General features: G+C 37.1%; 2 protein-coding genes across 10 annotated transcripts in view; both read left to right on the top strand.

The window, feature by feature from the left end:
• Positions 1-1,722, top strand: part of CSDE1 (cold shock domain containing E1) — a 35,550-nt gene extending 33,828 nt beyond the window's left edge. For all 8 annotated transcript variants that reach the window (XM_086391997.1, XM_086391994.1, XM_086391995.1 and 5 more), the window contains one exon: positions 421-1,722. In XM_086391997.1, coding sequence (XP_086248123.1) covers positions 421-468 — 48 coding nt within the window. In that variant the 3' untranslated portion in view covers positions 469-1,722. The remainder of the gene's footprint in view (positions 1-420) is intronic.
• A 135-nt stretch (positions 1,723-1,857) lies between these two features.
• Positions 1,858-11,852, top strand: NRAS (NRAS proto-oncogene, GTPase). Of its 2 annotated transcripts, XM_086392003.1 has the most exons (7): positions 1,858-1,971; positions 2,473-2,600; positions 4,695-4,873; positions 6,830-6,989; positions 7,700-7,823; positions 8,142-8,183; positions 8,291-11,776. In XM_086392003.1, the coding sequence occupies exons 2-5, from the start codon at positions 2,490-2,492 to the stop codon at positions 7,817-7,819; spliced, it is 570 nt and encodes a 189-aa protein (XP_086248129.1). In that variant the 5' UTR covers positions 1,858-1,971; positions 2,473-2,489; the 3' UTR covers positions 7,820-7,823; positions 8,142-8,183; positions 8,291-11,776. The 2 variants fall into 2 exon arrangements, with proteins under 2 accessions (XP_086248129.1, XP_086248130.1); XM_086392004.1 differs by lacking the exon at positions 2,473-2,600 and having other exon boundaries at positions 8,291-11,852.
• Positions 11,853-13,666: the final 1,814 nt, after the last annotated feature.

The following is a 13,666-nucleotide window of genomic DNA, read 5'->3' as shown; positions in this document are numbered from 1 at the left end:
GCATACAAGTTTTAGGGGGTAAATGGGGGCAACTGATAAACCAACATACTACTTGAGGTCCTATTTTAGTGTAGCTCAAAGAGCTTAATTTACGAAAGTGCTTCAAGTATCACTATCATAATCAGTTAGGATCCTTACATATTGGGTCAGCCCCTGACATAGTGGTTGCTTATAATAAGAGGAACGTTTGTTGGTGTTCTGATACTTTGAACATAGTTTAGGTAATAGATCAGGAAAGCTTACTATAGATTTCCTCCTCTGCAAAAGAATTGGTGGTGATAGAGAGTAATACTTTGGTATTATATATTAATATCACACATACATATATGTGATATATGTATCATGTTACATTTTGGGATTGTGAATGTGCCGTGATTGTCACGCACCTGGGTCATTAACTGCAATTTTATTTCTTCACAGGGATTTGGTGCAGAAAGAAAGATCCGTCAAGCTGGTGTGATTGACTAACCACATCCACAAAGCACATCATTAATCCACTATGATCAAGTTGGGGGGATTCTGGTGAAGGGTTCTGAATATCTCCCTCTTCATCCCTCCCAAAATCTGGAATACTTATTCTATTGAGCTATTACACCAGTTTTAACACCTTCCTCGTGTTATGTTTAAAAAAATAAATAAATTTAAGAAAACCATTTTAAAATTATGCACAGTTGCAGCCTGGAAAACTTAAGGTGGCGCCTTATAGTATCAATTTTAGGAGCTTTATTTGGTGCATTTAACGCAACTGGTAATTGCAAAATCCACTTCGCCTGTGTAAGAGAAAAATATAGACTGTTAACTTGTTGGCCCTATGAAATTCTGCACTTGATATTTAGTATATACTCTACCTTCATTACTTCTGGCAAGATTTCTGCCTTAGCACTCAGTTGCATTCTTTTTCCTTTTCTGTTTATTATGCTTTAATTCTGAGGACCATATGAGGGTAGAATATATTAAAAATTACCAAAATTTGTATAGGCAAACCATTTCCTTAAGTTGATGGCCAAATGTTAAAATGTTATTTTTCATATCATTTATAATCTTGTCACAGTCCACTTAACGAAGTTTGGTTAGATTTCAGTGAAAATTATCTTCCAGAGTAGTTTTTTTTTTTTTTTTCCTGGCGTGGGGGGTGGGTAACTTTACTACAATTAGTATGTATGGTGCAGAATTTCATGCAAATGAGGTGTGCCAGCAGTGTGATAATTTAAACGTATTTAAACAAAAACAAAAAGACGAATGCACAAACTTGCTGCTGCTTAGATCACTGCAGCTTATAGGACCCAGTTTCTTTTACTGATTTCAAAACAAAACAAAAGAAAAATAATAAAAAAGTTGTGCCTGAAATGAATCTTGTTTTTTTTATAAGTAGCCGCCTGGTTCCTGTGTCCTGTAAAAACAGGCACTTGACCCTTGGTGTAGCTTCTGTTCGACTTTTTATCACGGGAACGGATTGGTCTGATTACTTGGCCCTCATCTTGAATTGGCCATATACAAGGTCCCTGGCCAGTGGACTGAAGGCTTTGTCTAAGATGACATGGGTCAGCTCAGGGGATGTGGGGGAGGGTGTTTTATCTTCCCCGTTGTCGTTTGAGGTTTTGATCTTCTCTGGGTAAAGAGGCCATTTATCTTTGTAAACACATAACATTTTGCTTTCTCCAGTTTTCTGTTAATGGCGAAAGAATGGAAGCGAATAAAGTTTTACTGATTTTTGAGACACTAGCACCTAGCGCTTTCATTATTAAAACGTCCTGTATGGGAGGGGCGGGTCTGGGTGCGGTCTGCCGCGTGACTCCTGGGTCAGAGGCCCACGTGGCCGGGGCGGGGACTTGGGCGCAGACTGATTACGTATCGGGCGGGGCCGGAAGTGCCGCTCCCTAGTGGGGGCTGTTCATGGCGGTTCCGGGGTCTCCCAACAATTTTCCCGGTTGTGGTCGTAATCTACCCGAAGTGGAGGCAGTGGAGCTAGAGGTAAGGCTCTGGCGTGTGTAGCGTTCAGCTTTCGAGCATAGTGATAATTCGTTGTTGCCAGAAATCGAGCGGAATCTACGAACTGGAAACAAAGGCCCTGGGCGGAGGTGTCCTTCGATTTGAGCCCTACGGTGGAGTTCTCTGGGGAAAGGCGGGCGGGGTCGAGGGGTACTAAGACAGGGAGACAGCCTGGCCGCCGTCCCCCAAAGCTGAAAAGATTTACAGGAGGAGTAGGAAGGGGGGTTTCCTTTACCTTAGGCTGAGGGCGGGGCCCAAAGTCTTGAAAACGAGGTTGAGGGTAGCTGGAAGGTTAATCCAGAATTCTGAGATCCGCAGTAACCTGCAAGTGTTTTTAAACTCCTGAATCACTTTGAGAACCAAGCGGAGATGAACGTGTACGGAACCAATTCATTTCAAATTCTGGTTTTAGTTACTGTTGATTACAGAAAGCTTTGAAGTTCTGTGATTCGCCAGTTAACCCTAATTGCTGCTTTCCCACAGGTTCTTGCTGGTGTGAAATGACTGAGTACAAACTGGTGGTGGTTGGAGCAGGTGGTGTTGGGAAAAGTGCACTGACAATCCAGCTAATCCAGAACCACTTTGTAGATGAATATGATCCCACCATAGAGGTGAGGCCCAGTGGTAGTCCGCTGACCGTACCTCTCTGTTTCCATTTAGTCTTACCCATTCCCTCCCCCGTACCCTTCAGCTGTTCTTTAGCTAAAGGAATGATCAGAAGACAAAAAGTAATTTGGGGCTCTGTGTTTAGTAATACAATAAATTAAGCTTTTTTTACATGTTTGTGGGAAAGAGTTCATTTTTATTAGCTGCTGAAGATTTTATAAGAAGTTTACAGTTTTTAACCGTTTTGTAAACTGTTGCAAACTCATTGTTGAACTCGTTTAGTTTCTTCGCATGATAGCTCTGTTAAAAAGAACACAGGTCATAGTATAAATATCTGAATAATAGCAGGAAGGAGAAAAAGGATTGAGCGGTCTAGGTGTTTCTTACATAGTTGGAAGCAACTGAAACTGGGGGTTGAGGTAAAAAGAACATGAGATTTTGAGTCACTGTGCCTTGGAGTACTGTCCTGTTTTCAGTTTATTAGTTATGTGATAGTGAGCAATCACTCTCTTCGTCTAGTAAAGTACCGTAAATTTGTCTTGCCTGACACACAAGCAATGTGAAAAATCAAGTATGTTAAATGTTTGTGGATGCTGATGCAGTGTGATTATTACTTATTTAAGGATTCTGTTGTGTTTGTAGGAGTTCATGTTACAGATTGATTTCAATAAGTGGTATCTAAAACCCTTTACATAAATAGTTTGTAATGTTATTCAATTTAGAAATGTAAAACTCTAGAGATTATTTTAATCCACACCCTGGTCTTTGTACTACCTAACCACTAAGTGTTTAATGCAAGCTATCTCTAATATAGGCATTCTTAAAAATTAGTCCTTAGCAAAATTTTATTTTAGGCTTACCAGCTTTAGTATTAATGGTTGTAATATTTTGATGTTTTTCAGAGTTTTATTTGTTAAAATGTAGTTTACATAAAGTAAGTCTTATAGGTACAGCTCAGTGGCTTTAAATTTGTGTACACCATGTAAGCATCACATAGATAACAATATAGACTGTTTCCAATGCTCAGGAGAGTTCTCTCATGCCCCTTTCTAGTCAGTAAACCCCCTTGTCCTGCCAGGAAATAACCACTGCTCTGACTTCTGTTATCTTATTTTAGTTTGACTAAAACCTATCTTTATAATTTTAATTTTGCTTATTTTTGACTAAAACCTATCTTTATAATTTTAATTTTGCTTATTTCACCAGAGCACTCATACACTTGACCATATTTCATGCTTCAGGGAAGTTTTGGCAATGTGAATTCTCTGTTAATTTGAAAGTATATTACAGTCCTGAAATGCAGTAAGTTACTGAGGAGCTGTTGAATAGGCTGGCAAACTGTGTTACATACTGTTCCTGAATCCACATCTTTAGTGTGTGATGAGGTTATTTTCTTTGAATTCCCAGAACATAAATTTTTTTTTTTTAAATAAAAATTTTGCGTTTGAGCCAAATTGAAATTTTTTTAAATATGATCTGTGCATCTCTTTCTTCCCAAGGAATTAATGTAACTTAACCTCGTTTGGAACTTTCAGGAATTTGATTCATGAATATTTGAAAAATATTCATGTGGATGAATATTCCCAAATATTCATGACGACATCTGTCATGATGAGAAAAATAGTTTGGTGTTATAACCTTTTCTGAAATAAATGATATTTGTGTATATAATCTTGAACACAAAAGACACTGTATCCTAGGCCAAGTTGTAATTGGTGGTAGAATAGTAAATTGACAATAGACAATTCAAACGAGAGAAGTGCAGCTCATACTTCAGTGAAATACACTGTGAACCTAATCTCTATCTTATCTGCAATAGAACTATCCTTTGAATTACCATGTTTTCTTCATCTTATCCAGGAACAGTGACCACAGTTTCTTTTCTACAGGCATATAGCATTTGGGACTTTTTCCTAGGGTGACATTAAGTACTTTCTGTGTGATTATGTATATATTAGCAGTTTGAGGGACAAAGCAAAGAGACAGAGTTGGACTTGATTAGAGTTTGTTTAACCTTGGCAGTAACATTGCATTCCCTATGATTTTTAATAAAAATGGAATCTCCCTCTCTCCCTACCCTCCTACCCTCCACACCCCAGGATTCCTACCGAAAACAGGTGGTTATAGATGGTGAAACCTGTCTGTTGGACATACTGGATACAGCTGGACAAGAGGAGTACAGTGCCATGAGAGACCAATACATGAGGACAGGCGAAGGCTTCCTTTGTGTGTTTGCCATCAATAATAGCAAATCATTTGCAGATATTAACCTCTACAGGTACTAGGAGCATTGTTTTTTCTGAAAGGATGATCTTTAAGTGTGTTCTGAAGTTTTGGGATAGGGATGAGGATACCACACTAGGGAAGATACAGATTTTTAATTATGAAAAGAATTTCTTTTAGGTTGTGGTATTGGAAATCTGGGGTTATTACTGAAAGTTAATACTGGGATTTATTTTACATAATCTACTTCGGCTAGAATGCGTGGTAATACATACATGAGGCTTGCTAATGGTAGTGATTTAGAACTAGAGGTTTTGTTATGAGAGATCACTAAGGAATCTCAAGAGCAGAAGACACCTCTGAAAAACACTCTTCAGTAACAGAGACAATAATAGGAAGCAAAAAATGGGGAGAGGGTAGATAAAGAAAGCAGGCCAAAGGAATGTAAAGATGGCCTTTCTGCACAGAACTTTAACTTTCAAAGCTCGATTGGACCATATAAATTCTGGTATGACATTCTTATTTTACAGAAGCAAAGTTCAGAAGGAGGTTTGTTAGATTTTCATAGTCATGATTGTTATTAATAGACCCAGAACCAAAAACTCAGGGCTTCTTTTTCTTAGACCTGTGGTTTTAAGCAGAATAATATAGTGGTTAGGAATATAAACTCTGCCTGGGTTACAGCTTGACTCCATCATCTCTTAGCCATGGAAGCTTGGGGCAAACTATTAAATCTCTGAGCCTCCTTATCTAACAGTATGAAGACAGTGGTACTTACTCAGAGTTGCTGTGAAAATTAAATTAGTTAATAAATATGGGAATCCCTCAGAGCAGTGTTTGCCACAGAGTAAATGCTACGCAAGTGTTCTGCCTGTAACCTTGAGTCCTGTTGTACACTCCAACCATATGAAGATGTCAACTCTCAGAAACTAGTCCAAAACTGGTTTTCTTCCCCTAAACCTGTTCTACTTTCCATTTTCTCTCTGGAATTAATAAAGCACTGAATAAAATGCTCAGCACTTGGCAAGCACCTAATAAATATTTGCTAAATTTCTACAAATCATTTTCCTCTTCAGCTCTCTTGTCTTATCCCTTCACATAGGGTACTGCCATCACACCAAACAAAGCTCAGTTCTGTAGATAGCCAGTGAAATGCATTTCAAGTTCATGATTGTGTGTGTAATTCAAAGGGAGAGTCTAGAGCAGTGCTGTGCAGTATGGTAGACAAGCCATTTGTGGTTATTCAAATTCAGTAGAATTAACAATTCAAGAGTTAGTTCCTTGGTCCCACGTTAGCAACTGACTTTTCAGGTGTTGTTCAGTAGATTCATGTGACTAGTAGATGTAGTTGGACGGGGCGGCTGGAGAATGTTTCCGTCATCATGAGAATACCCGTTGGACAGGGTTGGTCCAGAGAATCTGGAGCAATAGTTTCCACACTGCTGTGTCGTATGTCTTGTCATTGAAGAGAGTACTATCAGTTGGGAGTTCCAGATCTTTTAATCTGCTGTTAATAAGAGCAGTTATAGTGTGTTCTAATTTATATCTTGGACTTCCAACTGTAATTTTGTTTGAAGAAAATGTTTGGACACCACCCATCCAGAGAAGTGGATAGACTGTCTTTCATTAAATACTGTCATACTCTAGGAATCTTCAAAAAGTTATTTGGAGGCAGTAAGCTTTACTTTTTATACTTCAGACCTTAATCTAGAGTGTGATTTTGAGTTGCCAGTTAAATCCAGAGCCCAGCTCTTCAGAGAATCAAGAAACCTAAAAGGGGCCTGTGTCAAGATAGAAAGTGAACTGGTACTTGGCTTCCTTGTGGCTATTGCATCAAGTCTAAACCAGTCTTCTTAGTATGCAAATAGTTAAAAACAAAAACAGGGAAACGCAATACTAGAAGCCAGTAGGGCTAGCTGAAGTTTGTTACATTTTATTTTTTTACTTTAGACTGTTTATTCCTTCCTAAAAGTTTATTCTTATGTTACCATAATACATTCCCTTCTTTTAGGGAACAGATAAAGCGTGTAAAGGACTCGGATGATGTACCTATGGTGCTAGTAGGAAACAAGTGTGATTTGCCAACAAGGACAGTTGACACAAAACAAGCCCATGAACTGGCCAAAAGTTATGGGATTCCATTCATTGAAACCTCAGCCAAGACCAGACAGGTATAGTACAGCTTTCAGCATCTGGCAAGGGTTTGTTTAAGCAGAAAAAGTTTGATTGATGGACTCTTCACTAGAGATGTGATCTGCATTCTTTGTTGTTTGGGTTGGTTTTGGTTTTGTGGGGTTTTTTTAATGAATTTGACTGTATCTGGTCTTAGTTGCTGCATGTGGGATCTAGTTCCCTGATGAGGGATCAAACCCTAGCCACCTGCATTGGGAGCATGGAGTCTTAACCACTGGACCACCAGGAAAGTCCCTGGTTTGGATTTTTTAATAGAGTTCTATTTTTTTTAATCTGCAGTTTAAACCCAAAATAAATTTATTAATATTCTGATACGGTTTCTTTTTTACGCCTGCTTTAACATGCACAAGTATTTCTAAATGAAGACCCTTGATTAAAGATACTTAAAACGTTAGTCCTTTCTCCATCAACACCAGCTACTGTTTAAGGTATAGGCCCTCCTGAATGAAATCTTTAGATTTGAAGGTTCTATATGTCTCCTGTTACCCATTTTCTTTTGCTTGAATGTTATTTTTGCAAAAAGTGCTGTTTGTATATCAGCCTGCTAATGTGATACAGTAGGAACGCTCAGCCTATTTTTCAACTAGTAATTGAATAATTGCCATTTTAAATCCACATAAGGAAGTACAAATTAGAGCTTACAGCTTGGGCTGTGTAAGCTGTCTTTATCGTTTTCTCTGTTTTATAGGGTGTTGAAGATGCCTTTTACACACTGGTAAGAGAAATACGTCAGTACCGAATGAAAAAGCTCAACAGCAGTGATGATGGCACTCAAGGCTGTATGGGGTTGCCGTGTATGGTGATGTAACAAGGTGAGTGAGCATGTAGTCTCTTGATGTTGGTATAAGTACTGTTGAGGCAATTTGGAGGAGTATTGCTGTTATCTTTTCTGTGTTGCTATTGAACTGAGAGTTTCACCTCATTTAAAAATCTAAAATTAACTGCTTTCCTTTTGGCAGCCTTTCTGAGAGTACTGCAGCCTAAACTGTTTTTAAAACGTAATTATTTTACAGACAGTGTTACCTTTTCAGTAATATTAGAAATTAGAAGACTTTGTTTATGAAATATATTACCAGAAGCGTAAAGGATCACTATTTGATGATGACATGGTATATATTCTTTTCTCATAGATACTTTTAAAGTTCTCACATCAGAAAAGAGCCACTGTCAAGGTAGGACAAGTTTGGAAATGAATGGATTATCATTTATGTTGATTTCGTAACCTTGTTTTTCCAATACTCTCTATGTGCCATTTATACAGATTCCATCTTTATTTCAGCTGCACTGACACCCTGGTCCTGACTTCCCTGGAGGAGAAGTATTCCTGTTGCTATCTTCAGTCTCAAAAAGAAGCTCCTGCTATTTCCCCAACTCTCAGTAGATCAATATAATATTCTCTATTTGAGAAGTTCTCAAGAATAACTACCTCCTCACTTGGTTGTCTGACCAGAGAATTGAACTTCTTATTACTCCCAGTATTTTTCCACCCTGGGTTCTCCCCCAGCACACACAAACGCACCTCTGCCACCCAGGTTTTTCATCTGAAAAGCAATTAATACTCTGAAACAGAGAACCAAACTGTAGAAACATGAAATTCTGTAGAAAACAATGTCTTGAGCTCTAAAGTAGCAACTGCTGGTGATTTTTTTTTTTTTTTCCTTTTTATTGTTGAACTTGGAACTATGTTGGTTTGTGGAGAAATGTCATAAATTACTGTTTTGCTGAGAATATAGTTAATGTTGCTCTCTGGTTTGTTTGTAATGTTATCAGCTATATTCTATAAACTGGCATCTACTCTGTATTTAGAAATACAAAAATGAATACTGACCTTTTGAGTCTACCCTCATCTTCTCAACTTTCTTGTAATTAAATGTAACTTTCACGATGAAGTGCCTTTTGCCTGGGAGTGACTCGTAGACTTCCTTTAAAATACTTCAGTGGAATAGATGTCTCAGAAACTGTTATACATAAGAATGAATGTCTGAGATATGTCTATGACCCATCTAGCTTTGAGGGAAAGATACACCAATATGATAGCAGATGCCATTTCTTACATCTATAAAGTTGATTTTCTGGAGACCTATTTTGGGGCTCTCCGAGAGAAAGATGAGACTATAAATGATTAGGAATAATTTCACTTAATTTTTACCTAACCTCCACTTTTTGTTTTGTAGTTTACTACCTGCAAAACATATAATTTGATTCCTTTTAGCTTACAGATAATCTAATGTTCAATGAACTTCCATTCATATTTTAATTTGGATCATATCAGGAAGTCTACATTTGCAGGTGTTCAAAAATTGTAAAAGTATGATGCAGTTTTATTTAATAGCTGTGATCAATGATTTTCAAGCCTCAAATATGTTAATAGACACATTTTCACTGTATATCATGGTATTAATAATTATTGATGTATATAATTGTCCTTGGTCCCCTTCTCTGTTCATCACCTCATGGCAGTGGCTTGATTAATTATTTCAGCTGAGTAAAGCATGGTGCTAATAGACCAGGGTCACAGTGTCAAAACTTCAGTGAGCCAGTAAGCATCACAGAGAAAGAAATTCTTTCACATTTGCTCACCATTAACTCCAGCTAATAGTTTTGCCAGATGTGTGTGGTTAGTCCTGCAAGGAAAGGAGAAGTCAGTTAATACAAATTCTTAACCAGGACTGGAAAAACTTGTTTTCCTGAGAAGGGTCAGCTTAGAAGTCTTTATCTGGACTCTATTTTTAGCCACATGGAAATCAAATTAAGCTGATCTTTTTTCTCAAGTTTTTGAGAGTGAGGATGCCTCAGATCAACATTTTTTAAATATTCTTTATTCTTACGTTCTTTTAAGGGTTTAAAACAACATTGAGTAATTAGTCTGGGCATACCAGGTAACAAGCTGATAAGTTTGTGCTGAACAAGAAGTAGCCTTTGGATTGAAATTGCTGTTTTGAGAAGGGATAGAAAATATAATTAATAATTATGAGACTTGACTTTTCTATTTGCAGATAATATCCTGATAATTCTGATGAAAATAGACTTGGATAATTTTTGATAAAAGAATCGTTCCAAAATGGCCACTTGCTGTTCTCGTCTTCTAATGTGTAAATACTTACTGAGGTCCTCTTCTAATATGAGTTGTCATTTATTAACCAAATTCCACATTGCCTTGAAATGAATTCGGAAGAGAAGAAAAAGTCATAGTATACCCAGAGAATGAAAAATCCAGAGAATTGTGCTCCTTAGTGTTAATTCTGAAGCCTTCGTAGTCCACACCCATAGACAGAAACTCTCTGCCACTTTGCTTCTGCTCCTCTTGGAGCATTGCGCTGTCATTTCCTTGAGGATAGATTGAGGCTTGTCAACTCAGTTGTATTGTCTTCCTCCTCCTCTTCCTCTTGTCTGTGTGACTGACAGTGTGACTCTTACTAATGTCAGATGCGGGGATGCGGGGAGGTGGGGGGGAGTAGCTCATTTTAGGCTCTTGCACCCTTTACCGTTGTATGTGTGTATCTTTTAGTTTTCTCAAGAATGTTCTAAGCACAGAAGTATCTAAATGGGGCCAAAATTCAGACTTGAAAATGTTCTTTTCATAGCTTCTTAAAAAGTTACACTTTGGTGTGAATTTTGGCAGGATAGAGTGACAAACTTTTAAACGCTGAATAACTTCAGTTAGTGTGTTATAGTTTTTAGAATATGTTTGTGATTGCTGAAAACAATTATAGTTTACCTCAAAATCTGAAAGTCTCTTTCCCCAAGTTAAGTGCCTGGCCAGCTGTCAAAGATTACATATTACTTTATGTTTGTTTGTTTTTTAAAGGTTGCACATTCAAGATTGTGAAAATAAGGTGTTCTGTCTGAAAGCTACCATGCCTGTCTGTAAATGAATCCACTGAGTGCTGTACTTGTTCCAACAGCTTACTACAGAATGCTACTTGGTAATATCATACTCATTACAGTTTTCACTTCAGGAGTGTACTAGGTAGAATGATCCTGTGTGTATTGTAGTGGGCTCCATGTTTAGTCTTTTCAGCATCCTTTAAACTGCTGTGAATTTTTGTCTTGACTTGAAAGCAAGGATAGAGAAACACTTTAAAGAGATACTTTGGGTTTTTTTCCATTCCAGAATTGGTGAGCATAGTTAGATTTTGCTTTACATTTACAGTCATGAACTCTTAAGCTGGCAGCTACAACCAAGAACCAAAAGAGGGTGCATTCTGCTTCTTGTAATTCATCTTTGCTAATAAATTATAAGAAGCAAAGATAGTTAATTAGAGAAACTATTTTATTTGGGTGGTTTCTATAAACAAGGGACTATAATTCTTAAACATTATTTTTCATTTTTGCTGTTTCTTTAAGAAACCTAATGTGCCACAACATTATTTTAAGGTGTTTCTTAAAAGAATTGTTTTTAAAAGTGTTCTCATTTTCAGAGTAATTGTAGATATGTTTCAAAATATAACTGATAATTTTTAAAGGCCTGAGTACTGACCTAAGAAGCAGTTGTATGAATTCTCTGGGGGGAAGGGAGGAGCTCAGTGAAAGTTGTATGACTTTTATATTTCTGTGCCATCAAATAAAGGTAAAAATGTCTTTTGTGCAGTTTTGCTGTTCAAACAGAAACTATTGGCCTCCTTGGCCCTAAATGAAAGGGCTGGTATTTTAAGTTGACTATTTTATTGTAAATTAATCCATCCTAATTTTTTAAAATTTGGTTGAATGTTCTCTTGTTAAATGTTTAAAAAATAAAAACTGGAAGTTCTTTGCTTAGTCATAACTGTTTTTGCCACTGATGTGCCTTTGTTGAAAGTTAATATTAAATTCAGACTTCTGGATGTGATGTTTGGACTATATTGGAAGGTCTGAGTTCCTCATTTTGTCAGTATAAAGTAAGTCAGAGCCTGCTTTAGTATGTCAAGTATGATTCATAGCTATATGTCAGATTCTCACACATTAACATGAAATGTTAGAAACTACCATTGGATCTTTTGGTCTGTCTTTGTGCTATTGCACAGTCTACCAATCTTGGTAGTTTTTTTTTTTTTTTTTTAATTAATTTTTATTGGAATATAGTTGCTTTACAATGTTGTGTTAGTTTCTGCTGTGTAGCAAAATGAATCAGCTATATGTATACATATAATCCCCTCCCTTTGGATTCCTTTCCCATAAGATGTGCACTATTTTTGATGGTTGTGTAAGATTCCACCAAATGAATGAACTGTAATTGATTTACCTAGTTGTCTGTTGATGGATTAAGTCATTTCTGGTTTTGGGGGTCAGTGTGTTGGGGAGGCTATTTTAAATAGTGCTGAGATAAACATCACTGCACACATACCATTGGGCACATCTTCCAGTTTTTCCTTAGGATAAATTCCAAGAAATAGAATTGCAGATTCTGAGGTTTCAGGCTTGAATCTTGGTGTAGTTTTGAGAGCCAGAGAACATAGGTTCCAACTATAATTTTGCTCCTCTAGCCAGTAGTTTCCTCATTTTGCAAAATAGGGAAATTGAATAAGGATATCACAGATTTCCCAGTCCTAATTTAGGAGATATAAAAGAGTGATTTCAAACCTAGACTTTTTCAGTCAATACCAGAATACTGTGATTATGAGGACCTTGGTTCATTCTACCAAAGACAACAAATTTATTTTCACTTTTTTTTTAAAGGCAGAGATGTGGATCATTAGTATTTGACTGAATTAATCTTAAGGAAACCAAATTTAAGCAACAAAATAATGTTTCTAGCTACTGGGATGAGTATAAATACTTTAGATTGTAAAATGTATATGCCAAACAGAATCATAGACTTGGTATATCTAAAACAGATTTCCTCCTGAGTCAGTTATCTATTGCCTCACATCAGGTGTTTTGTTCTAATATTTGACCCCCAGATAACTGAGAAAGAGGAAAGAATATTGTCTTACTGATGAGAGCTGCTGTTTGCTTAGCAAAATGAAGCTATAGAAAAGACACACGATGAAAAAGCTAAGGAAACTTGTTTATTTGGAATATAAGGGGACCGCCCATATATCTCTGTGCTTTTAAGGTTCCTATTCTTAGGACTAGCAATTCTCAAGGTCATTAAAAGGCCAACAGTTGCATGAGTTATTTGATATCCATGAATACATGTAAAGGGGCCAGGAGGTCATGCTAGTGATCATTTTGCAAAACTACTTAGGACACATTTCAGATTCTGTCCAGCCCCTTGACTTGAGAGCATGGAGAGAATCAGTGTCTAGTATCCAAATCGAAGGGTATGCTTTTGTAATGCTCCCATTGTACTCTGGGCAATGAAATGTGGTCCTATACCTTAGTAAAGGAAAACTGGAACTCCGGGAGCATCCTAGAACATCCAAAATACAGATAAATACCCTTTGCAGTGCCAAAGGGAGTATCAATGGTTCAGATGCGGGAACTGGAAGTAGACCTAGTGAATTAATCTTTCTTATCTGGAGACGTTGCGTTCATGATTTACTTGGCATTTGCACCGAAATAGTTAACTTATTAACCTATAGTGGGGAGAGGGGAGATGTTTTCAATTTAATGTTTAATCTGTTCTTAAAACTAGTATAAATACAGATTGTCATCAGTTTGTAGGCATCATATAAAGAAAACAAGGGATAGTGCCTGCAGTATTGGGGGTTAAGGTGATAATGTTTCTAAAGAT

Source organism: Bos grunniens, chromosome 3 (assembly GCF_055505025.1).
Source record: "Bos grunniens cultivar Pamir isolate PY7600 chromosome 3, Bosgru_T2T1.0, whole genome shotgun sequence".
Taxonomy (NCBI): domain Eukaryota; kingdom Metazoa; phylum Chordata; class Mammalia; order Artiodactyla; family Bovidae; genus Bos; species Bos grunniens.
The sequence above is the reverse complement of the archived record's forward strand: the minus strand, read 5'-3'. Positions and strand labels throughout refer to the sequence as shown.